We start from the raw sequence: 27008 nt of genomic DNA, 5'->3' as shown, positions 1-27008 counted from the left end.
AGGGAATGGCCTCCTTATTGCTGCTTTTGTCCTCTCTGTGTTGCTGGGGCCCTACACAGCAGACACAGGTAGAATGATATCTCCTTTGTTTTCTCTCTTTTTCCTTTACCCTGTATTTCATATCCTTTTCTTGTGCTAGAAGTTGGAGGAAGGGAAAATAGTGTTAGAAGAAATATGGAGTCAGAGGATTGAGGCAAGTGCTGCTCCATGATTCCAGAGGGCAGAAGGCAAAGAACCATGAAGAAATGGGCAGTCTGGAGCTTATGTAATAGCTATGATTGACAGGCATTTATTTGCCTCTCTGCTTCCTTGATAGTGGTCATAACAGTATAGGGACTACACTGCAAGCAAGGGATGTTGCTAGGAAGGATAGGAGAATGGATTTATTTTTTGTGTCTGGGATTTTTATTTGTAAATAAATAAAAAAAAAAGTCAGACCATTCACAAAAAATATCCTAAATAATAAAGAATCTTACTTGGATTTTGGGTCACAAATTATTTATGTAGAGAAACTATGGCATTTTGGTAGCTATAGCATAACAGTGATGTTGATCCAAATGCACCCGCATCTGTCTTGGTTGCACATGTATCATAGTAATTATGCATGGAAATGAACAAATTAGATATCTTTCTAGTCACTTGCCAGTGTAATTACCACAATTGAATACACAATCACAGTAACTGTGCACACAAATTATGCATGCGTGCAGTTCTGAAAATTTAAATGTTGCCTTCAGCATCTCTATTTTGAAATTATCATATGGAAACTTTCATACACTGAATATTATAAAAGGTGTTAAATTTTAAAAAGATGTGTGTTAAACCTTTCCTCAGTTGAGCATTAAAAAATAAAATAATCCAGTCAGTTTCCTATGTTCTCCAAGCTAATATAACACATTAGCAAAATCTCATCATTGCCATAGGCTTTACAAATTTAAAATGAGTGAAAAAGATATATAAAGAAACATGGCCTTTATTTCTTCTCTCTATATATATTTATTAACCTTCAAATAACTTCATAAAGAATAAGAATTGCTTTAAAAAAAGAATAAAGCATAAAATCAACACCTTTAAGAACACCTGTCTAAATTTTCATTAGCTTGTTCCAGCTCTATTAAAGATCAGTGGAAGATTTCCAAAGGCAGTTTTTTATCTTACACACAGAGCTACAGTATCTGGTTATACTTCAGACTAGAAATATTGAGAAGACTCAAACCTGTGAAAGACATTTGACATTTTTGCTAATGTACATAAACAAAATGGAAAACATGCATTCGTTTTTCAAGGCTAGATTTTGATCCATCCAAATTAACATAAAAAATCATTTTGCTAGGCAAAAAGAATGTATTATAAAGTATCTCAGAGAATAAAACATCTCAGATTATATGACAGAGATGATAAATATTTAAAGACTGTTGTATTCTGGCAGATCACGTCGTAGTCTTATTGCCTTCAGCTTCTCTACTTTGATTTTTGCTTTCAATAGCTCTTCTTCCAGCTGCTGCTTTCTTTTCAAGCCATCCCTCTTTTCTTGGACATAAAGCCCAATTTTCCTTTGATTTTCTAAGATTATCTGATGCTCCTCTTTCAGCATTTGCAACATTTGTGGCTCATACCCACATGCTGGCCTAAAGCGTTCTCCAACCTCGAGCCTAAAAAAATCATCTCTTCTTGGGATGGGAGATGAAGACAACATCATTCTCATATCAACAGAAGACAGTGAAGTTGAAGGAGATCTCTCCATAACATGCACCAATTGGTGTTCTTCTCCTTGTTCTAAGTCCTCACTCTGCTGTGAATCTACAGCCAAGGAAGGAGGAGGTTTGACATCCTCTTCTGGTTCCAACTCCATTGTGACAGGATGGTGATCCAATACTGCTTGTGGGGAACTGGTACCAGCAACCATTTCTTTATCTATATTAGCGCTAAAACATATATATATATATTAAGTCATTATCTGTAAACAAAAGCCATAATATACAAAAATAGGAGCAAATTTAATTTGTGATAAATATGGCAATTTCCTGCAATATATCTTGGAAGACCTTACTTTATTAAGGTGAGCTAGGACTGTATGCAACTTCCCTAGTGGGGAGAGGTGACAGATGTAAGCCCTGGGAAGTATATAGGATTTCAAGAGACTATACTGAGTTGTGCCAAATAAATGTGTACTTTTTGGGAAGAAAAGTGTTAAGTGGATTTCCTGAGGAATCCCTAGGGAAAGGCTAATGCAAATTCCACAACTCCAGTTATGCATAAAAAAACCCCCAAAACAGTCTTTCAAGGGTGCACCCTGAGGAGTCTGTTGATTACCTGTCACAGAGGACCAAGATCAGAAGATTGAGCTGTATAAAAAAAAGCAACTGATCTGCCCTGTCTCCGTTCTGCATCTAAAATGAAATGATAACCATCGGGAAAACCCAGTTAGGTGGGTTTAAAAGGACTAAAACTTACCAGAGCCCATAAGCAGAAATTGGGGGTGACCTCTACTAACCTTTTTAGCCCAGGTGTAGGTTCTTTTATTGTTTTAATATGTTTTCCCCTATAATGCTTTTACCTTAAGAATAAATATACTTGCTTAGGAGTTGCGAGGTAATTTATAACTGTGGGCAACACACTGGTCAGAAAACAAAGCACAGGCCTTTTAAGGCAGTGTGGCTTGGTAGGGATATCAAAGTGTAAGGCAGGGAACTGTGCAGCCTTAAAAATCCCTGCTCAGGAGGGAGTGAGATGTGGGTCTCCATCCAAGAGGGGGATGGCTGGGAGCCAGAAACCTGTAAGTAGGTGCCTTTGAGGGACAACTGTGGGAGAACAGAGGTGCAGTTATCCTGCAACTGTGACATAGCTAATCAAGAATAATTTGTTTAAAATGTTGCCCCTCTGCCAGATAAAATACAGGCAAAACCTCACCAGTACACTGACTGGGATTATCTCTCTCATAAAGATAGTCTCTCTCTCACTCTGTCTTCCTCCTTTGGGTATTATATTCTACCATGAAGGAGGCTACATAGATTAGACAGAACCAGCTTGGTGGGCCCTTCTTCTCCCACAGGATGGGTAAAGCAAAAGCTATCAGTGATAAGCAGGCAAGGGAGCAATGCAGGAGAAGAAAGTGAAAGTGACAGAAGCAGGCAACTCTTATGCACTAACAACAGAGTGAGATGAGAGAGAGAGAAGAGCATTTAGATTTAAGTAGTCCCTGTTGAAACAGTTTCACTGCCAGCTGATACTTCCTCTCCCCAGCGCCACCCTCATCCACTCCTCCTCTGACTTCGAGTGCTACTCATTTCTGAAAACAGCCCTGGTAGAAAAACATATAAGCCCATCACTTTAAACCTTTAGTTTTCAAGGGTTATAGCTCCTATTTTATATGAATAAAGTATACAAATTGTATTTTCCTATGTTAATATTAACTAAAGTCTCTTCGCTTAATTTATCTTACAAGAAGTTGATCAAAAGCAAATTTTAAGAGAAAAAAAATTCCCAATAAATGGAATCTCAAAATATAAATATTATTTTGTCTGATGAGATTCTTAGATAGGGAAATGGAGCAGAGAAAGATTAAATGACTTGCCCAAGACCCGTGAAGAAATCTGTGGCAGACTCAAGAGCTCCGGCTTAATTCCAGACTCTGCCACAGATCTTGGGCAGAGCAAGTAAATTAGATGCTGTTCATTAAATGAAAGTAAATTTAAAAATAGATAAAATATAATACTTTTTAGACAGAGTGTAATTACTTTGTGGAACTCACTGCTACTGAATATGGAACAAATACCTTAATAAGACTGAAAATGATTAAACATTTATATGGATTAGAATAGCATATAAAATTACATTAGCTAGAATAAAAGTTATGAGGACTAATCCTCCTGTTTCAGGGCATAAAGTATGGTAGTGGAAACCACACCACTTCATACTTAAAATTAATCTGGATGATACACTAGGAACTGTTGGGAACAATCCTGTATTGCCCAGGAAAAGGACTGGAGGATCTAATACATTGGTTCTCAAGCCACTGTGTGTGTACCACAGGTGGTATGCATACTGGTTTAAAGGATACTGTCAGAATAAGAACACGTTGTAAGTACACTGATTAGAGTTATGAAGTGGAATACAAGGTACTTCGAGTTTAAGATGTGTACATTATCTTTAAGTCACAGAATCTAATATAATAGTTTCCCATCTCTAACCTATATAATTCTAGGATACATTGATCAATACTTGGTGACTCTCCATTCACTCTATTTGATAGACATGCAGACACTTCTGCCTCAGATTAGGGCACCTTCTGCCTGTTGAAGAGAAGAGAACAAAGCCCCAAGTCAGAGCAGTCCTACACTTGATGAGCAGGCAAGTGCATTTCCAATGGAAGTTTTCTTCCACTTCTAATGGAAGTTTTGTGTGTTCCTCCGAAGCATCAGGCATTGGCTAATATCAGAGACTGGATCCCAGTCCAGACTTTCTGTTCTGACAATTTTAATATTACTATAATTCTGTAAAAGTACATAAGAACGGCCACACTGGGTCAGAACCATGGTCCATCTCGCCCAGCATCCTGTCTTCTGACAGTGTCCAGTACCAGATGAAATTTACTGAGTGCTCCATCCTCAGTCATCTAATCCCAGTTTCTGACAGAGGTTTAGAGCATGGGGCTGCGTCTCTGACCCTCCTAGTTAATAGCCATTGATGGATCTATCCTCCATGAATTTATCTAATTCTTTCATTCAGTTATACTTTTGGCCTTCACAACATCCCCTGGTAATGAGTTCCACAGGTTAACTGTGCACTGTGTGAAGAAGCACTTTATTTCCTGTGTTTTTAACTTGCTGCCTATTAATGTCATTGGGTGACCCCAGTTCCTGTGTTATGTGAAGGGGTAAATAACACTTCCCTATTCACTTTCTCCACATCGTTCATGATTTTATAGACTGCTATTATATCCTCCCTTAGTCATCTCTTTTTCTAAGATGAGCAGTTTCAACCTTTTTAATCTCTGGTCCCCAACAACAACAAAAAAAAAGCTGTTCCATACCCATAATTATTTTTGTTGCTTTTCGCAGTATTTTTTTGAATCCTAGTATATCTTAGTTTTTTTAGATGGATTTACTAGAACTGCACACTGTACTCACAGATTTATATAGTGGCATGATGATATTTTGGGTCTTCTTATCTATCCCCTTCCTAATGGTTCCTAACACTCTGTTAGCTTTTTTGACTGCTGCTGCATATTGAGCAGATGTATTCAGAGAACTAGCCACAACTATACCAAGATCTCTTTCTTAAGAGATAACTAATTTAGACCCCAATATTTTGGCTGTACAGTTGGGATTATGTTTTCCAATGTGTATTACTTTGCATTTATCAACATTGAATTTCATCTGCCATTTCGTTGCCCAGTCACCCAGTTTTGTGAGATCCCTTTGTAACTCTTCAGAGTCTGCTTTGGACTTAGCTATCTTGAGTAATTTTGGACCATCTGAAATGTTGCCACCTCATTGTTAACCCCTTTTTCCAGATCATTTATGAATATGTTAAACAGCACTGGTCCCAGTACCGATCCTTGGGAGACCCTGCTATTTACCTCTTTCCACCCCGAAAAGTGACCATTTATTCCTACCCTTTGTTTCCTATTTTTAAACCAGTTACTAATCCATGAGAGGACCCTCCCTCTTATCCATGACTGCTTAGTTTGCTTAAGAGCCTTTGGTGAGGGACCTTGTCAAAGGATTTCTGAAAATCCAAATACACTATATCCAATAGATCACTCTTGTCCACGTTTGTTGACCCCCTCAAAGAATTCTAATAGTTTGGTGAGGCATGACTTCCCTTTACAAAAGTCATGTTGACTCTTCCCCAACTTATTATGTTCATCCATGTGTCTGATAATCCTGTTCTTTACTATAGCTTCAACCAATTTGCCGGGTACTGAAGTCAGGCTTACTGGCCTGTAATTGCCAGGATCACCACTGGAGCCTTTTTTTAAAAAAAGGTGTCACATTAGCTATCTGCCAGTTATCTGGGACAGAAGCTGATTTAAATGATAGGTTACAGACCACAGTTTGTAGTTCTGCAATTTCACATTTGAGTTCCTTCAGAACTCTTGGGTGAATACCACCTTGTCCTGGTGACTTATTACTGTTTAATTTATCAATTTGTTCCAAACCCTTCTCTATTGACATCTCAACCCGGAACAGTTCCTCAGATTTGTCACCTAAAAAGAATGTCTCATGTGTGAGAATCTCCCTCTTACCCTCTGCAGTGAAGACAAATGCAAAGAGTTCATTCAGTTTCTCTGCAATGGCCTTGTCTTCTCTGAGTGTTCCTTTAGCAGCTCAATTGTCCAGTTGCCCCACTGATTGTTTGGCAGGCTTCCTGCTTCAGATGTACTTAACAGCAAAAATGGTTTTAGTTTTTGTGTCTTTTGTTAGTTGCTCTTCAAAATTCTCTTTTGGCCTGCCTAAGCATACTTTTACACTTGACTTGCCAGAGTTTATGTTCCTTTCTATTTTCATCACTAGGATTTGACTTCCAATTTCTAAAAGATGCCTTTTTGTCTCTAACCACCTCTTTTACTCTATTGTTTAGCCATGATGGCTTGGGGGGGGTCATCTTGTAGTTTGTTTTTATTGGGGGTACACATTTAATTTGAGCCTCTATTATGGTGTTTTAAAAAACTTTCCATGCAGCTTGCAGCCATTTAACTTGTGACTGTTCGTTATAGCTAGCGTCCCCATTTTTATGTAGCTCCGAAGTTAAATGCTACTGTGGTTAATTTCTCTGGTATTTTTCCCCTTAAAAGGATGTTAAACTTAATTACACTATGGTCACTATTACCAAGTGGTTCAGGTACAGTAAAAGCTGTTTTATCTGGCATGTTGGGGGAATGGGGGGTGCGGGTAAGTGAAAAATGCCGGTTAAGTAAGAGGGAGGGAGTTTGGGTACGGGAGGGGGTTTGGTGCAGAGGAGGGGATGCGGGATGCCAGATCCGGGGGCTGCTCACCTCAGGCGGCTCCTGCAAGCTGTGACCTGTCCCGGCTGCTCCTAAAAACGGAGGTGCAGCAAGCAGCTCTGCGCGCCGCCTTCACCCACAGGAGCTGCCCCTCCAGTTCCCATTGGCCACGGTTCCCAGCCAATGGGAGCTGCATTGCTAGCACTTGGGGTGAGGTAGTGCAGAGAGCCGTCTGTCGCGCGTCCGCCTAGGAGCAGCCGGGACAGGTCGCCGCTTGCGGGGACCCACCCGAGGTGAGTGGCTCCTGGATCCAGCACTATGCATCCCCTCCTGCACCCCAAGCCCCCTCCCGCACCCAAACTCCCTCCCAGAGCCCACGCTCCAAACCCCTTCCTGTACCCCAACCCCTTGTGAGCTCTGCACCAACCGGACTATAAACCAGAATTTTAATGAAGCTCAAATCCCGGTTTATAGAGCTTTCCGGTTGGTGAAGTGCCAGATAAAACAGCTTTTATTGTATTATCACTTTCTGGGCCAGATCCATTTAGGATTAAATCAATAATTGCCCATCCCCTTGTGGATTCCAGGACTAGCTGCTCAAACAAGTCGTCACTTAATGGTGTCTAGAAATTTTCTCTCTGCATCCCGTCCTGAGGTGACATGCTTCCAGTCAATATGAGGATAGTTGAAATCTCCCCTTATTTTGAGGTTTTAACTGTTCTGTTTTTGAAGACTTCTAACCTCCATGAGTACTTCTCAATCACAATAACCATCCTGGCCAGGCGGTGGTATGTTCCTCCCGCTATACTCATTATTCAAGCATGGAATTTCTATCCACAGAAATTCTATAGTATTGTTTGATTCATTCAAGATTTTTACTATATTTGACTCCATGCTTTCTTTCACATGTAGTGCCACTCCCCCACCAGCACAATCTACTCTGTCGTTCCTACATATTTTGTACCGATATTCCTGCATCCCACGGATTATCATAATTCCACCAAGTTTCTGTGATGACTACTGTATCAATAGCCTTATTTAATACCAGGCAGTCAGGTTCACTCATCTTAGCTTTTTAACTTCTTGCATTAATATACAAACAATTTTAAATTTTGTCAATATTTAGTTGTTTGCCTTCATGTGATGTAACTGAAAGGCACTCTTTCATTTAACTGTTTCTCTTCAGATCCTACCTGTACTTTATCAACTTCTATCCTCTTCTCTTTACTAGGTTTTAAAGCATTCCCTTTAATAAATCCTCCCCTAAGGGGTGTGTCTGTCTGAACCATGTGTTCTTCCACATCTGTCAGCTTTCTTAATTTTAAAACTCCTCTTTTTTTTACATTCCAGAAATCTGGTTCCATTTTGGTATAGGTGGAGCTCATCCTACCTGTATAGAGCCTCCTTTCCCAAAAGATTCTCCAGTTCCTAATAAACCCAACTCCCTCCTCCAAACTCCATCACCTCATCCATATGCTGAGACCCTGCAGTTCTATTTGTTTAACTAGCCCTGCATGTGGAACTGCAAGCATTTCAGAGAATGCTACTAATGGGTCCTGGACTTTAATCTCTTGCCTAGCAGCCTGAATTTGGCCTTTAGGACCTCTCTCCTACCTTTCCCTATGTTCCTGGTACCTACGTGCTCCCCAGCACTGCACAGAAGTCTGTCTAGATGTCTTGTGAGGTCTTCAGACCTGGCAGGTTATTCACCACATGGTTCTCCCAGTCATCACAAATCCAACTATCTATATTTTTAATAACTAAATCCCCCATTACAATTACCTGTCTTTTCCTAATAAAAGGGGTCCCCTCCCACAGAGAGGTATCCTCAGTGTGAGAAGATACCAGGACATCATCTGGAAGGAAGGTTCCAACTATGGGATTGTTTCCCTCTGCTCCAGCTTGATGTTCTCCTTCCCTGAGATTTCATCCTCCTCAACTGACAGATGAAGGGGTGGGACCACTCTACTGCATCCCAGAAAGTCTCATCTATGTACCTCTGTCTCCCTTAGCTCCTCCAATTAAGCCATTCTGGTCTGAAGAGCCCAGGCATGAACTTTATGGGCCATGAGTCACTTGCACCAAATGCACACATTTGCTACCTACCCACAAGGAAGTAATCATACATGCTGCATTAAATGAAATAAACTGGAGAGCCCCCCACTTTGCTGGACTTCTGCCTGCATTATTTTTTCTCTTGCAGTGTGTGTGTGTGTCTGTCTGTGTGACCTGAGTAGCTGTAAGGTAGCAAGAGAGTCATAGCACGGAGTACAGGTGGAAAATCACAGTCAGGGAGGAGGAAGGCTGGCCGGCCAGCCAAGAAAGTTAAGTAGTACAAGAATTAGGACCCATGCACTCTTAATTGCCCCCCTAGTGCATATGCATTATGATATAGTTTTTAATTACATGATTACAAATTATTTTTTTCCCAAATTATTACAAATTAAATGATTACAAATTATTTTTTTCACTGAAGAAGACCCCTCTCTTCTTCAGTGCATAGGATGGATGATGCTTACTTAATGATCAGCTATTCAATATTTTGGTTATCCTCCTTGCTGAATGTGTGGCCCTAGGCCATATTTACTGCACACTTTTTAAATCCTGCTCTGAAGACAGAATTATTAACTTCCTTATGGACTTTTCTATGGTGCTTATCTCTACAGAATCTGAATGCTTCACAGATATTAATGAATTTATTTTCAAAACACTCCCATGAAAGTGGTGTTACAGTATTATTATTCCCATTTTACAGATGAGGATCTGCCTAGAGTCCTGTGTGGCTACACAAATGTGTACGTGCATCCGATCCGCAAAAATTATCTGTGGATATCCGTGGATTTGCATGGCTCTACACTGGGTGCTGGGCTGAGGCTCCGAGGCATCCCCCTGCAAGAGCCCAGTCGGTGAGAGCCACGTGGGCTGCTGTGGGGAGCCCCATGCAGAGTTGCGGACCCTCTACCTGCCCTCGACTGGGGGGGAAGATGGCTGGGAGCTACTCTCAGCCCCTCCACCACGGGCAAGTGGAGGGTCCACCGCGGCTCCCCACGGCTCCCTGGCTGGGCTAAACACTGGCCTGGCGAGGGGGTGGGGGGAGCCTGTGGAGCTGCCCCGGGGCTGCCAGGCCCCCTGCCCAGGGCAGAAGGGGGGTCTGCCGCGGCTCCCTGCAGCTCTCTGTCTGGGCTCCACACTGGCCTGGCCAGGGGAGGGGGAAGACCTGTGGAGCTGCCCGGGGGCTGCTCGGGCCCCCCACCCAGGGCAGGTGGAGGATCCGCCGCAGCTCCCCACGCAGCTCTTACCATGGCCAGACTGCAGCTTTGAGCCACCCCCCCTTCCCTGCCAGTTCTGGGTCAGGGAGAGCTGCACTGGCAGCTGTGGGGAGCCACAGCCCCCCACTCCCCACCCAGTGTCCCTGCCCCTCCGCCAAATGTCCCATCCCCCACCCAGTGTCCCTGCCCCCTAGCCCCCAGCCCAGTGTCCCTGCCCCCCAGCCTCTCCGCTCAGTGTCCCTGAGGATCCGTGCCATGGTTCCTCACAGCTGCCCACCCGGCTCTTACAGTCAGAGCCCTGAGCGGATACAAAATTTGTATCCGCATCCGCTATACGCAGAAAGGGTCCACGGATATAAAGTGGATACCTGCGGATTTGCAGGGCTCTAGATCTGAGGCTGTCAAAATTCCTTCCCCACTCTGAACTCTAGGGTACAGATGTAGGGACCTGCATGAAAAACCCCCTAAGCTTATTTTTACCAGCTTAGGTTAAAACCTCCCCAAGGTATAAACTATTTTACCTTTTGTCCCTGGACTTTATTGCTGCCACCACCAAGCGTCTAACAGATATAACAGGGAAAGAGCCCACTTGGAAACGTCTTTCCCCCCAAAATCCCCCCAGGCCCTACACCCCCTTTCCTGGGGAAGGCTTGATAAAAATCCTCACCAATTTGCACAGGTGAACACAGACTCAAACCCTTGGATCTTAAGAACAATGAAAAAGCAATCAGGTTCTTAGAAGAAGAATTTTAATTAAAGAAAAGGTAAAAGAATCACCTCTGTAAAATCAGGATGGTAAACACCTTACAGGGTAATCAGATTCAAAACATAGAGAATCCCCCTAGGCAAAACCTTCAGTTACAACAAGACACAAAAACAGGAATATACATTCCATTCAGCACAACTTATTTTATCAGCCATTTAAACAAAACAGAATCTAACTCATATCTAACTAGATTGCTTATTAACTTTTTACAGGAGTTCTGACCTGCATTCCTGCTCTGGTCCCAGCAAAAGACAACACAGACAGAGAGAGAGAACCCTTTGTTTTCCGCCCCTCCAGCTTTGAAAGTATCTTGTCTCCTCATTGGTCATTTTGGTCAGGTGCCAGCGAGGTTATCTTTAGCTTCTTAACCCTTTACAGGAGAAAGGGTTTTTCCTCTGGCCAGGAGGGATTTAAAGGTGGTTAGCCTTCCCTTTATATTTATGACAGAGGCACAGAGAGGTTAAGGTCAAAAGTGTCCACTAATTTCGGATGCCCAATTTGAGGGCCTATGGCCTCTTTTTTTTTTTTTTTTTTTTACAGAACTTAGCATTAATTTTATAGCACTTTATTTCTTTAAAGCACAGCTCTTGTCTTCAGTTTCAGCTTGAGTGTTCTGCACTTCTGTAAATCTAGCCCCACATTTCTCAACTTGGGCATCCAGAAAATTAGGAACACATAGGCTATGTCTACACTAGAGACCCTACAGTGTCACAGCTGTACCAATGCAGCTGCTCCACTGTAAGATCTCTACTGTACTTGCTCTATGCTGATGGGAGAGCTCTCCCATCAACATAATTAAACCACCTGCAATGAGCGGTGGTAGCTATGTTGGCAGGAGCGCTGTGCACACTACCACTTATGCCAGTGACACTTACGTCGCTCAGAGATATGTTTTTTTCACACCCTTGAGCAACATAAATTTTGACGACATAAGTGGTAGCGTAGACATGACCACAGTTACTGGCAACCTGTGAAAAGTTTAGTTTAAGTGAGTTGCCTAGCATCACATAAGATCCACAAAGGGACTTAGATGCTTAAATCCCAGTTTTAGGCATCACTGCAACCCACAGTTCCCTGTCTCAGCTGCTGCGTAATCCCATAGGCACCAAAACTCACTCAATGAATAATGTTTTTATGGTAGATGCCTATGTTTTCTCACTTTGAGCATGTACACTGCAGCCTCACTCTAGAAGTCCAGAAATCTAGCTCATGCCTAAGCCCCAGCAAAATCCACAAAGTAAGGGAAATGAGGTAGTGCCCTACCTATCTTCCCTATGCAACCCAAACAGGGGAACTAGACACCCTGGGTCACCTATCTGTCAGGTGGGTGCCCTAACCACCAAGCTATAGAGTTAGTCTCGCTCTCTCACTCTGCCCCAATGACTCTAATTATTTACCCAAAGTGGAGGAACAGATTCTATAGAAGAGACTGAGGAAGCCCCACATCAGAATATTCCATATGTCTGTGGTTATGGTACTCTCCTAAGAGGTAGGAGACCCTTGCTCAAATCCTTTCTTCCCATCATACATAAGGGGGAATTGAACCCTGGTTTCCCACATCCTGGGTGTGTGCTCTAACCACTGAGCTAAAAGTCATAAAGGAGACACATCCACCTCCTTCTCCATTTTTTTGCTTAGGCAACTAAACTGCCTGACTGTCCCCCACTCCCTTTCTCCATGCCCCTCAAGAAAGGGACTTCTGGCTGTAGAATGCAGAGATAGGCACCTAGATCTCAACTACAGGGAGGTGCCTAACTTCATGAGAGGGGAAGGCTTAGGACACACCCTTCTTGCCAGCATCTCCCATTAGCTAGCTTAGGCAACTCCCTGTCTAGTGTGCGGGCTTTTGTGGATCCCATTCTTAGGCACCTATTTCTCCCTATGCATTGTATAGGGAGCATAGACACCTAATTCAGGCTTTGTGGATCCCAGTGATGATAGTGGTTTTCTAGGAACCTGAAAGTGAAGCATTGCAATGCTGAGTGTTACAACACCTAAATCCCTGTGTGGATCAGGGTCTCTGTGGCAGAGGCAGGAATAGAACCCAGTTTTCAAATGCCTTAACCATGAGACCATCCTTTCTCTTCACGCAAGACCCTGCCTCATTCACTACACACCTTTCAACTCGTACAACAAATGAGGCCCGGGGCCTACTGACAACTGCTTCACTCAATACACAGCCCAGATTAATTCCGTAAGCAGTGTACATCTTGTGCACTGAATGAGGCAGGGGTCCTGTGGGAAAAATAATATGTGATCATGTAATTAAAGACTGTATTATAATACATACACAAAAGGGGGACAATTAAGGTTGCATGGGCCTTAATTCTTTTACTTCCTAACTTTTGAGTGCTTGACTTTACAACCTTAACATTCTTTTTGTATGCAATTTACTATATTTTTAAAAAAGTAAACTAAAAAAATAAAATTCCAGCATGTGAAACAATACTGCCACCCACATTGTTCACCACTAGGGCTGGAACTCTTAGATCCACAGTAGAGACCTCTGCCATTTGAGTTAACCGAGTAAATGATAGTCACAGTAGGTTCTCATCCTGTACGTGGGCTAGTCATTAGGAGAAGATAAAGCAAACGTTTTGCCAGACAGTTTCACAGATATTTCCTGATAGCAGAAGAATGCTGAAATGCTGGAATTTTTTGTTATTTCAGATTCTAAGGAGAGTGTAGTCTAGTGGTTACAGATCTTTCTGTCCCATTCCCATTCTCCCCTAGCAAGTCTGATCTTCTCTGCTCCTAGCCCTTCTTCACCCTGCCCCTGGGTAATTGTCCTCAGTCACAGTCTTTCCCCCACTCCCTTTCTCCATGCCCCAGTCTCTCAACCTCCCCACCCCTTCCTCCCAGTCTCTCCCAGTCCTGCTCAGCCCCTGCAGCTTCAGGCTGGAGCGGGCCCAGAAAGAATTTTCAGAGTATTAAGCTGCCACATGGTAACAAGCCTCTATTGAATATGTGCAAATAGATTTTCAGGGGATCCTAATTGAGCCTAATTTGGATGGATTTTCATAAGGATGGCAAAAGGCACATCACTGACACCAGGGCGACCATCCTGCTTTAAAGCATGGAGGCAGTAGAGGTTCTTAATGAAAATTATTATTTGTACATTAGGTACTGTACAAACACAGAATTAAAAAAAATTCAGCCCAAGGCTAGCACTTGGTATGGAAACTTTCAACCCAAATTATTAAAGTTTGGCAAAGTTATAAGCAATTGAAAACAGGTCTTAAAATGAGAAGTGTTGGGCAATCCTAATTATAGGTGTTGTTTCCTGCTTCACTTATAATAAATATAGTACCTCATTCCCTCTCACTTCACCCAAAAACTTCACTCTCTCTTGAGCCTCTTGTGCCCTCCAACCAGTAATGTTTCTCTCCCCAAGCAAGCACAGAGCATCACGCTCCATTCCCACTGCCAAGTACAACTGACAGTCTCTTCTCCACTGCTGGCTACATGCTGTTTTTCTTCCTGCCATAGCCTCAGCTCCTAATGTGGCCTTCCTCACCCTTCCTTGCTGTTCCTAGCCTGAGGCAAGGGGTGGAAACAAGTATCAGGAGAAGCAGGTCAAGCTAAAGAGAAAGAGAGGCTCCCAGAAAGGGGAGGTGAGGTTGACTGGGAGTTGATATGGTCTAGAACAGCCCAATGGTGAGAAATCTACACTGATCCACTACAGTGGACCCCACCAAGAAACTAGCAAAATGCTAAGCCTCCATGTGACTCAGACCTGTGGATTATTTCTCATTAAAAGAACAGGAGTACTTGTGGCACCTTAGAGACTAACAAATTTATTAGAGCATAAGCTTTCTTGGGCTACTCTAAACCTATTTCTAGTTAGTTTCTTAAGAGCTAAACAACAGTAAGATAGAAGGTGAAAACAGAAAGAAGGAACTGTAATAAGAGAAGCTCTTCTTTGGCAGTTATAATGGGACTCCTGCCAACTCCACTGAAAGAAAGGGAAATAACAGTTACCATAATGGGGGTGGTATTTATAACCCTGAGGCACCCATGATTCACAGGTTTTGTTTAATTAAATTAAATTAAGGTAAGAATTTCTTACCAGATACCAGGTGACATTAGGACTTTGTCACCTACTTATATATACCTCCAAAAACTAAGTCATGTTCTAATGGGTTAAAACTGGTTATGTTTGGGTGGGGGGGTGTAATTCAGGGTTAAAATGAAAGAATACAAAATAATAGTGCATTTTGCATAAATTATTTAAAAGTATTTCTCCAATACTTAGTGCACCAACTGGTATATTAGGGGAAATCATTTTGGGCCCCAATTCACTGTTCTCAGAGTACTAACAGATTTCAAATATGTTTGAGTTGCAGGAGTCAAATTATGGAGAGCACTGGCTCTTGAATATGCTGTGCATGAAAAGCACCATTACTGTACACTAGTCCCGGTAACATCTATAGTTCTCAGACTAATTTTTTCATTACAGGAGGTGGTGATCAAAACATCACTTTTATACCTAATTAAAAAGGCTGTTTTGTTTTTTATAAGATCTTTTGAATTTTACCTATATGGGCATTCACCAGTAGCAACTAGGCTGCACTGCTTTTACAGATTTCTTTACAACAAAGCCCCACAAGAGCATGTTATTTTTTTTTTTTTAAGAGCATCTGGCACATTAGGATTTAGACAATTGTTACCATTCAGTTCAGTCATTGGCACCATGAATCAAACTTCCCCTGTGTGCACATGCCAGCTTCCCTTAGAACACTTAGCTGTTGCACCAACCAACTATAAGTAGTATCTGATTAATGGGAAGCCAACTTCACATATTATTTTGATCTGTTAGTGAAAATAATGTAAAAATGTAGCTTTATCATGTTTACTTTTATCCTTGTTAGTTTAAAATATCTGCATCCAGAGGAAGCAAAATCTGACCCTGGCAGTTTCTGATCCTGAAAAGATCAATACTGTACCAGTAGAGTGTGTTGCAAGTCTGATCTGAGGGGCATTATAGCAGCTGTGGGGAGAAGCTTGCCCACTGCCTGCTTGTACTATGTCTGATTCAAATCTAGACAGTCTCTTACTTCATGGAGCACTAAAGAACTACAAAAGAGAAAACTTCTGATTCTGTAGCTCCTCAGTCTCTGTCTATATGCTTCCAAACTGCCTAGCATACAATACATGTATTGTTATTTACAGTTTATTTTGCAATTAGCTTTGCTCTGGTTTCAGAAAATGTCAGCAAGTGAAGGAAAGGTAATCTGTAAAAATCTATTTGTATTGTTAAAGGCACTTTACTGTATGGAGACAAAGTACTTAAGATCTGGATTCAATTAAAACATATTCAATATTTGCCTAATAGAATAATTTATGATACAGACAAGGTATACGAAATAGATTTCTTTGTTCCCTGAACTTTATATGGATCTTATGTAAACTGGTAATAGTTTTATATGCAGCAAGATGACTGCAGTATTACCTTAAATGGAGGAGAATAGCCATCACTTCTTCAGTGTTTGAATAATCTGCCTATTAAAAGGTGAGGGAGGGGTAGAGGTTGGAGCTACTATTTCTCTGTGATTCCCTCTTAACCCTCACCTTCCAGAATATGACACAAGACACTGAAACAAGCTTTGAAACACAGCTGAAAATAGAATGCAATGTTAAGTCACCATAAAACAAAGGAAATAGTATCTTGCTATTGTTTCCAATCCTTTTCAGCTCTGTTGTGGGTATTTGCTTTAGGACACTGAACTCAAGTTAAGAATAAGACATATAGAGTAGGTAGGAGGCGCTATAATTTTAATTTAATAACAAAGTAAAATGAATCTCACCTTTGTAAACTGCTCCTGTCTCTTAAACACACACTGGAAATCTGTGGAATCATCTCCACAACTTTCTTGGTTGGCTCAGAAATGCTGCTTTTATAATCTGAATGAGTCTCCTTTTGCTGCAATAGCTCCTGTTTGGCATATTCTTTGAGCCTCTTGTACAGCGTGCGCAGGCCCTGTGCAGTACGAGGAGGACGATCTACTCCGATGGCATTGTAGTTATCAGCTATGATATCCCAGCATTTGTTTTTTTCCACTATTACTGAATGCTTATTGGTATGTTCTTCAAGAATTTTAACATACGGCTTCACAAGTTTTAGCAAATCAAGCTTTTCAGATAAGGTAAAATTAGAAGATCTGGCCTTCCCAACCATTGTTATCTCTGAATTAAGGAGGCAGTTTTTGAAACCACCATGCAGTCCCTAGCTCTGCTCAGCTCTTTTTCACAAACAGAAAAAGATCAGGCTTAACTAGGCTAGTCTCATTTAGGCCCACGCCTACAAGGGAGGGTTTATTAAAATTCCTTCAGCTTAAGCTGACGCAGGTTCAGGAAATCTGCTTAAGCCAAGCCTGACCTACATAAGGCTTCAGACTGAAGACGACGGGAAGAAACAAGCAAAATACACTTTAGTATGAAGGGACCAGACACACAGGATTTAAAAACAGAAAGGTTTAAAGATAAGCACGTTACCCAGCTGAAATTTAACCAATTTAGCTTGAGTAAAAAACTCTCACAGATCTCTAGCTGAAAAGCTGAAACTGCTCTGAGATTTTAAATTTAATATTGTCAAAAAAGCAACAATTGTTTTGTGTAATTTATTGATTGTTGAAATGAAACACAACAGCAGAAGAGATAAAAACTAGAGAGATAAGTGTGGCGTGTGTAGAGAGATCCCTAACAGAGCCCCTGATCACTGTTCCCCAGCTGCTGTTCGCTCTTACAGCATTTGCATAATGCTAGTCCTGCTGTCAATCAGGAATTGCATATCCTCTAGCTAGTTAGGTTACACTCAGACTCAGACTTCACAGTAAAGCTAAGCTTCTCCTGCATTTTGCAGGCTGCTTTAGCTACCTACACACAGGCGTTTTAAAGAAGCAGTCTGTTAATGATAAAACATTTATCTAGAGCAAAAACAAAAAAGAGATATACATGAACAATGAATTGTCCTTTAGCTTCTGCCTGCAGCTGTGCCCTGCTAAAACATGCCTGTCCTGTAATGTGTATGTCATCAACATTCAGTCTGCAGTGCCTAAGAAATGGCATGATCTAACTCCCAGTCTGCATGTAATAAAGGTTACATTCAGTCATGACAGATTTACTGAGTGTATTACAGTGTGTGGATACTGGGATTTTCATACTATCCACCAGGAAAAAAAAAATCTACTTTTATGATAATACTTTGAAGCATTCTTTCAGTGTCAAATATTTTTATTAACAAGATGTGCATACTGTACCAGTGCTAATCATTCTGCATAGCTAATATTTTTCAAAAAAATTATTTAAAAATACATATACCAGGTTTTAAACATCCATGGTTTAAATTAAACCAACAAAATCTGAGAAACAAAAGAACTTACAAAGCTAAGGAAAAGAATGGTTCCACTTAAAAAGGGGGAGCTTGTAGGGGGTTACTGTGTACAGTTCTGAGCACCAAGTTTGAAAAAGGAGGTCCATGACTGAAAAGTCAAGACCTTGAAAACGAGTTTGATTTGAAGGGATATTGGTAACAGCTTCTCAAGCTTACCATGTTTATTCTTGAAAAATGTCGGCTGGGATGGGGTGAAGGGGAAGAAATCCAATTATAGTTAAAAGTATCTAAAGGCAATAAAGACAGATCTAGGTAGGAGTGTGCTGATTCATTTGTCCGGGGCTGCATTCAAAGCAAGATTAAATAGAGTTTCTTAAGAAAGGTTTGAAGCCCATTGTAGATGGAACTTGAGAAACAAAAACTCTTATTTGGAGTGTGAGCACTTGGTAAAAACATTGCTTTTTATGCTTAACTTGCCCTCTTTTTCCCATGCTTTGCTCTTTGCCTATAGTAATGTCTAGTGTGAAAGATTAAGGTGTCTGACCCTGAATGAGAGGGCCATCAATTATGAATGACTCTATGGGAACAATGGTATTTGCTGAAGAGAGTAATCAGGCAAAAAAACCTGATTCTACCAGTTTGTCTCTAAGAGGGGCTAAGGCTTTAATCACCTGACTAGGACACTGAAGCCAGTGAATGAGTCACATTAAAGAAGGGACAGACACTTTACTTAAGATCAAGGTCTACTCTACTCCCTCTCACACCAACCAACCACTGCCCACAACAAGAGGACTGCAGGAGGAGCCTACACTTTGATATATGGACTATGCCCTGAGGACTCACAAGAAGGCGTGAGGGCATATAAGATTTTGTTGTTTCACCTAAAGATCTGTAACTCTTGTATGCTTTGAGAGTAAAAGTTACTTTGGTTTTAGAAATTCCTGTGCAAAGCTTCTATTCCTTACTTTACCTGCCATGTGGTCACCAAAGAGTTAAACGATAAACCAGAGTATCCAAAATGGACTGGAACTCTGGGGGAATAAGCATCAGCAACTGGAGAGACTTAGGAAGTCCAGGACTGGTCTTGAGGCCTAGGGCAGTTGGACTGTGGAGTCTCAAGTCCCAAGGAAGGATTTCAGGCAAGGATCTGCAGGAGCGAGCCTTATCTAAAGCCCAAATCTAAAGATCATGGTGGGACTCTGCCCAAGCCAACTGGCTTGGAAGAACATGGAATGCAAAGGCTGAGTCCAATTACTATAGACTGGTGACCCCATACTAGGAGGGCTCAGCCAGGTCTGTAATGTTCATTAAAGTGCCTGGAGCCTTCCAACTTCCCCTGAATGAAACATATCCTAAGCCTTCATTTGATTATCCTAATCGCTTCCCCCAAATTTCTCTCTATCTACAACTCCAATCTTCCCACAGCTCTTGACCAACTTGTAACCTACCAGTTTCAATTCTCCTTCCCCTCACTCACATGCTTCAGTACGTGTATTAACTCAATTAATTCAAGTGCACAAATCAGAGCTCACTTAACTGGGACACCTGAAAATCCCAATATACTATCTATTGCCTACTCCTGTGGGAATTCTGCGCCACTGCGCATGTGCAGAATTTATGTCCCTTGCAGATTTCTTTGCTTCCCTGCAGAAAAATGACTTTCTGGCAGGGAAGCCACAAAAGCAGTCATGCAACCCTTGCCAGCAGTATGTTTCAGGTACCCAGGGCAGCTGGAAGAGAAGTAAACCACTGTGGGGCAGGAAACAGGACTGGGGAAGACCTTGCTGGTGGCTCGTACCTTGCGCCAGGCTCAGCTGCTAGTCCAGGCTGGGCTGGGCTGGGCAGAGACTACCTCTTTCCCCACACGGCATCCGGGGTTGGGTCAGACCCACCCCCACATTTCTCCCCTGGCTGCAGGAAGCTCTGCAAAATCCCTTCCCCACTCCCACCCCACTTCTTGCGTCCATCACGCCTCAGCTGCAGAGGGAGGGATCCCTGTACAGGGAGCTTCTCCCCCATCCACACAACCCCTGTGCATCCAGACCACCTCATGCCCAGACCCTCCCATTGAGCCTCACCCCCCTGCACTCAGAATTCCCCTGATAAGCCCCAGATCCCTGCACCTGGACCACCCTGATGAGCCACCCACACCACCACCCTACCAAGCCCTCCCTCTGCAGCTGAGAAGTGATGGGCGCAAGAAGTGGGGTGGGAGGGGGGAAGGGATTTTGCAGAGCTTCCTGCAGCCAGGGGAGAAATGTGGGGGTGGGTCTGACCCAGCCCTGGATGCTGTGTGAGGAAAGCCTTGTTATTCATGTGAAAAAGTGAGATAAGACTATCAAATTATGAACTCCATGTTACACAATATGTAAAAATATTAGCACTATGACTGTTCAAGTCTGGACTTGGCCCAGGGCAGCCTCTTGTACTGCATTCCAGACAGCCGACCTGCCTCGAAAAGGTGTTAAACACCCTGAAGGACTAACAGTGATGCCATCAAGACAGAACAGATAAAACAAATTTCTTATTAACAATATTCCCGAAGGCTCTAGAGGCCAACCCCCTAGCACCAAACCAAGAACTGGCTGAAATGAACAAATGGTGCAACTCTGTGGACCTATGAACATTGCAAATAAAACCATGCCAGAGGATTTGTTACAAAATTATTCAAATTTCTAGAGTAAAAATGACCTTAACCATGTTTAAGCATGACAACATGTCTAAGAGGCATTAATGTCAAGGGAGATATGGCCAATGCTTTAGCCCTGTTACAAAACATGGTCACAATCCTGGCTACACTATAAATTGGAAAAATAGTATAACTCATTCACAGAACAATTGTGGTGTAACCAGGTCTCCCAAACAGTTGTATATGAAGCTGTGGTGAGTTAGGAGGCTCTGTACAACTTATGAATTCTATTTGATACTGGGGGATTTTTGCAGTATACACAGATGCACACAAACTCCAACTGAACGTGCAGTTTTTTGCCTTCTCTATTACCTGTTTGCATGGGCAGCAGATGAACGGCAGGCTCTGGGACTCTAGCCCCAGCACTGGCTCACCCCTTCTGCCTGAGGGCCCCCCTTCTCCCACTACTGGTCACCTGGCAATGGCACCAGTGGAAAAAGGAAGGTTATAAAGAGGGAGGAGCTGATCTTTCCTGGGTCATTTTTTCTCTTGCTCAACAGGAGGGGAGAGAGAAGCAGCCCAGTATGTCAGGGCCTGCAAGAGGTGTGGGGGACCCTGCCTCCCTTCCTGAGACCACATGGTCCCCCCCTCCAAGGACTACCAGGGGTAGGGTGAGATAGTAAGGGGCATTGCGATTAGGATGTTTATTGTTTTCTAAATGATATCAACACTTTCTTGTATTTTATACTATTAAGGAAGAGAACCCAGAGTGCAACACAATTACTGAATTATATGCCTCACAATTACTACAAGCCTTCCAAGAAAGTTGAACTGTAAACCAGAAGCTTCATACCTTTGGGGTGGAGTTCTAGGAGAAGGTGTGTTTATGTACAAGGGAGTCTGAAGGGTCAGCATTGTGCCTACAGGGGCTATGTAGCTGTACAGTGGGTTGCTGCTCTCAGGATGAGGTGCTAGATAGCAGGTCTGTACCCCAAGAGTGGACCCCAATATTGGGACAGTTGCTGGACTGCGTTCAGGAAAAAACGGTTACTCACCTTCTCATAACTACTTTTCTTTGAGAGGTGTTGCTCATATCCATTCCAGTTAGGTGTGTGCACGCTGCGTGCACAATCGTTGGAAAGTTTTCCCCTTAGCAGCACCCGTCAGGTTGGCTGTGGAGCCCTCTCGACTGGGGCTTCTATGGTGCTCAATGTATGACCCTACCAACCTGGCACCCCCTCAGTTCCTGATTGCTGGCTACTCTGACAGAGGGGAAGGCGGGTAGGTCTGTAATGGATATGAACAGCACATCTTGAAGAACAGTTACAAGAAGGTGAGTAACTATTTTTCTTCGAGTGCTTGCTCATATTGATTCCAGTTAGGTGACTCCCAAACCCTACCTTGGAGGTGGAGTCAGAGTTATGGAATGACAGACTGGAGCACTGCTCTGCCGAAGGCTGCATTGTCTCTAGCATGCTGGTTTATAGTGTAGCAAGTAGCAAATATGTGCACTGAGGGCCATGTTGCCACCCTGAAGAATTCTTGAATTGGCACCTGGGTCAGGAACGCTGCCGATGAGGCCTGTGCCCTCATGTAATGGGCCATGAGAGCCAGGGCTGGAACGCTGGCTAATTCGTAGCAGGTGCAGATGGTAATCCACAATGAGATCCTCTGTGACTAGACCGGGAGACCTTTCATACAGTCTGCTACTGCCACAAATAGTTGGTTTGACTTTCGGAACAGCTTCGTGCGTTTGATGTAAAAAGCAAGTGCCCATCGAACATCCAGAGAGTAGAGCTGTTGCTCTTGGACGGTTGCATGAGGTTTAGGGTAAAATACAGGCAGGAAAATGTCCTGGTTGGAGTGTAATTGGGACACAACCTTTGGAAGGAAAGCAGGGTGAGGCCTAAGCTGCACCTTGTCGTTGAAGAAGACTGTGCATGGAGCGTCAGAGGTGAGGGCCTTGAGCTCCGAGACCCTCGTTGCCGAAGTAATGGCAACCAGAAAAGCAACCTTCCATGATAGATACAGGAGTGAGCAAGTTGCCAACAGTTCAGAAGGAGATCCCATCAGTTTGGAAAGAACCAGGTTGAGGTCCCATGCAAGGATTGGTTGCTGAACCTGTGGGTACTGGTGCTCCAGGCCCTTGAGGAAGTGGCCTACCATGGGGTTGGCGAAGATGGAGCTTCTGGCCACTCCCACGTGGAATGCAGAGATAGCTGCCAGGTGCACCTGGGTGGACGAAGCAGCCAGACCTTGCTGCTTGAGTTGCAATAGGTACTCCAGGAAGAAAGGAATAGGGGTCTGCAATGATGGAGTACAGCCTTGGGAGCACCAGATTGCAAACTGCTTCCACTTTGCCAGAAAAGTGGCCCTAGTGGAGGGCTTCCTGCTAGCGAGCAGAACTTCCCTGACATACTCCGAACACATGAGCTCCATGGGGTTCAGACATGAAACTTCCAGGCCATGAGGTGGAGAGACTGGAGGTCTGGGTGATGAAAGCGACCATGGTCCTGGGTAATCAGGTTCGTGAGCAGCGATAGCATGATCGGGGTGCCTACCGAAAGGTCCAGGAGCGTGGTGTTCAGTGTTGGCATGGCCACGCTGAAGCCATCAGGATGACCAGCACCTTGTCCTGCGGACTTTGAGCAGGGCCTTGTGTACAAGAAGAAATGGTGGGAACGCATACATGAGATGATCTGACCATGGGAGGAGGAAGGCGTCTGTGACGGAGCCCCGGCAGTGGTTCCAAAAGGAGCAGAACCTCAGGCACTTCCTGTTGCTCAGAGTGGCGAAAAGATCGGGGAGTTCCCCACCTCTGGAAGCTGGGGAGGATGACATCTGGCCAGATGGATGACTCATGGATGCAGAACAATCTGCTGAGGTAGTCTGCCAGCTCGTTTTGTGATCCTGGGAGATACATTGCTTCCAAATGCATTGAGTGGGCTATGCAGAACTCCCACAGCTGGAGGGCTTCCCAACAGAGGGGAGAGGAATGGGCACCACCCTGCTTGTTTATGTAAAACATTGCAGTTGTGTTGACTCCCACGCATTAACCCCTCAAGTGGGCATGGAAGGTCTGGCACTCTAATTGAATCGCTCTCAGCTCCTTGATGTTGATGTGGAGTGAGAGCTCGTCTTGAGACCAGAGGCCCAGTGTCTGAAGGTCCACCAGGTGTGTGCCCCACCCCAGTGCCAATGCCTCCACTACCAGGGACAGTGAGGTCTGAGGTCTGTAGAAGGGGACTCCCTTGCATATAGCTTGTTGGTTGAGCCTCCAGCCCAGAGACTGGAAGAGATAACCCGGAAGAGTAGCCACAGAGTCCAGACTGTCGCGTTCCAGGCGGTACGCTGACGTGCATCGCAGACCTCTCCAGATTTAGCTCATCCTGGCATGCTGTACCACGTACGTACAAGATACCATGTGACCGAGTAGTCTCAGGCAGGCCCTTGCTGTGGTGGTAGGGAACCGTCTGAGACCTTGTATGGAGTCCGAGATCATTAGAAAACAGGTCTCCAGCAGGAATACTCTAGCACAACCTGTGTCCAATACTGCCCTCATAAACTCTATCCTTTGAATTGGTATCGGGGTCAACTTGCTCTCATTGAGAAGAAGGCCCAACCTGTTGTATGTGTACCTCACGATACGTATCTGCGCTTCTACCTAGTCCCTAGAACGCCTCTGGAGCAGCCAGTTGTTGAGGTGCAGATATACCTGCACCTGCCTCTGGCAAAGGAAGGCAGCAACGACAGACATGAGATTGGTGAACACCCAAGGGGCTGTGGACAAGCCGAAGGGGAGAACCATAAACTGGAAGCGGTTGTGATTGACCACAAACCTCAGGTATCATCTGTGAGCAGGACGTATGGATATATGAAAGTACGTGTCCTTGAGCTAGAAGACGGCGTACCAGTCTCCCAGATCCAGAGTGGGAATGACTGAGCTCAGGGAGACCATGGTGAAGCTGAAGTGCAGCATGAATCTGTTGAGGCCCCGCAGGTCTAGAATGGGTCTGAAACCCCCTTTGGCTTTGGGGATTAGGAAATAATGGGAGTAGAATCTCTTTCCCCTTAGCTCCTGAGGAACCTCTTGTTCCACCACCTCTTCGGCCTGCAGGTCCCTCTCGTGTGCCACCCTACACAGCAGGTCCTGGTGGGCACAACTGTTTATGGGCGGCATCCCTAAAGTAGAAGTCCCCACCACTGCCTCATCTAGAGAGGAAGAAGATGAGAACACAAGTGGGGGAACAGGGTCATCCTGGACCTCCTGGTCCATTAGGACCTCCTGTTTCAGATTGATTAACCCCAGATCAGCTGTAGGAGTGGGGTCGGCTCCAGGGGAGGCACTGAGGCCGGAGTTCCCTCAGCATCCCTGGGGACAGGGTGGTTGGCCGAGGCTGCTAGCACCCTGAGCGTGGCTACCACCGACCGGGAGCCCTTGGACAAGGTACCCTGGGCCTGGTGATATGCCCAGGAGGTCCAAAAGGGACACTCTGCCAGCCCCTGCGATTGTGCTGGCCATGGCTTTGTGCCTACATTGGGGCGTCTATGTGCCGACCAGTACCAGCTCTGGTGCGAATATCTGGACCCCACCTCCAAGTCTGAAGATGAGGACCGGAATCTTGACGGCATGGCAGTGCCGAGCAAAGCTGGGTTGATGAGTGGTGCTGGGATCCGGAGCAGCACCATGAAGACAATCGGTGCCGAGACCTCGACCGGTGCCGTGTTGACCAGTGCCGAGATCGGGACCTCTGCTGAGTCGGGAACCCGTGCCAAGGTGGGGATTGGGGACATGATGGTGAGCAGTGCTGTGAGACGGATTGGTGCTGGGACTCAGAGCGGTGCCTCCTTGTCGGTGCCGGTGAGCAGTGCCTTGGAGATGCAGGTGGACACAACATCACCGGCTTTCCCCATGACTGTGCTGCCTTCAGTAGTGCTGGAGGCTTGTCGTGGAGGGCCAGGGACCGCAGTGCCATCATAGCAATGAGGTCCCTCAAAGGTGTCTGGGGTGGATGGTAGCCCCACCTCTTCTACCGTATGGCTTAGGGAGTCCAACGGCACCAGACTCAATGGTCTCCTTTGCGGGGCTGAAGTCAAGGGTGCCAGCTCCAAAGCTCTCGGCGCCAGGTGCTCCTCCCTGCGATGTGCCCCACTGGCTGACTCCAAAGGAGTGGGTCTTGAAGGCGGTGATCCAGTCCTACCCTGCTTCGGTACAGTTCCTGTGGTGCTGGGGAATGGGACCAATGCTGGACAGTTCCCACTGACTTCAGCACTAGGGAGCAGTGGTGCCGCAAATCTCTGTGCCCAGAGTCCTTCCGTGATGCCTCTTCTGCCATGGATACCGGAGTGTTCCGCACCAATGAACACAGTGCCGGGTCTTGCCGTGCCGAGGCGGATTGTGGTCTCAGAGTTGCCTCCATAAGGAGCTACTTTAAATGGAAGTCCCACTCCTTTTTTCTTTAGGGTGAAACCCTTTACAAACCCTGCACCTATTGGCTTGGTGCGCTTCCCGCAGACACTTTAGACAAGCCTTGTGGGGGTCACCCACTGGTACGGGCTTATTGCAGGACTTGCGGGGTTTGAACCCTTGCGACTGAGGCATGCCCCGAGTCCCTAAGAGGAGATAGGCAGTCAGGGTGGAAGGAAAACCCCCACTCCCAACAGCTAAACACTACTACCACTAATAACTACAGCGAACTGAAAGGCTAGGAGAAGGAGAGGAGACCTTGCTAAGCAAGCCACCACAGTTCCAATGACCGTCACTGGCGGTAAGAAGGAACTGAGGAGGTGCCAAGTCGGCAGGGTCATATATTGAGCGCCACAGAGGCGCCACTCCAGGGGGCTCCACAGCCGACCCGACGGGTGCTGCTAGGGGAAAACTTTCCGACAACTGTGCACCCCACTTGATCTGTAACAGAAGTGTAGACAGGACCCAAAGAAATCTAATTATGCCCAATGAGCCCATACAGAAGAAATACTTGATGATTAATGGTACTGAATACAGGTGATAGAGCTAATATTAATAGTAGGAAAAGCCATCTCAAATCTCACAGTTAACACTC

The 27008-nt window shown here is 44.5% G+C and overlaps 2 protein-coding genes across 2 annotated transcripts in view; both read right to left on the bottom strand.

The window, feature by feature from the left end:
* RAD54B (RAD54 homolog B) overlaps positions 1–27008 on the bottom strand; it is a 127997-nt gene that overhangs the window by 67790 nt on the left and 33199 nt on the right. The gene's annotated exons all lie outside the window — the stretch shown is intronic.
* On the bottom strand, positions 968–17269 carry FSBP (fibrinogen silencer binding protein). Its single transcript, XM_074944090.1, has 2 exons — positions 16792–17269; positions 968–1925 (listed from the first exon to the last, which is right to left on the bottom strand). The coding sequence occupies exons 1-2, from the start codon at positions 17160–17162 to the stop codon at positions 1406–1408; spliced, it is 891 nt and encodes a 296-aa protein (XP_074800191.1). The 5' UTR covers positions 17163–17269; the 3' UTR covers positions 968–1405.

The sequence above is a fragment of the Natator depressus genome, chromosome 2 (genome assembly GCF_965152275.1).
Source record: "Natator depressus isolate rNatDep1 chromosome 2, rNatDep2.hap1, whole genome shotgun sequence".
NCBI classification, from domain to species: Eukaryota; Metazoa; Chordata; order Testudines; family Cheloniidae; genus Natator; species Natator depressus.
The sequence above is the reverse complement of the archived record's forward strand: the minus strand, read 5'-3'. Positions and strand labels throughout refer to the sequence as shown.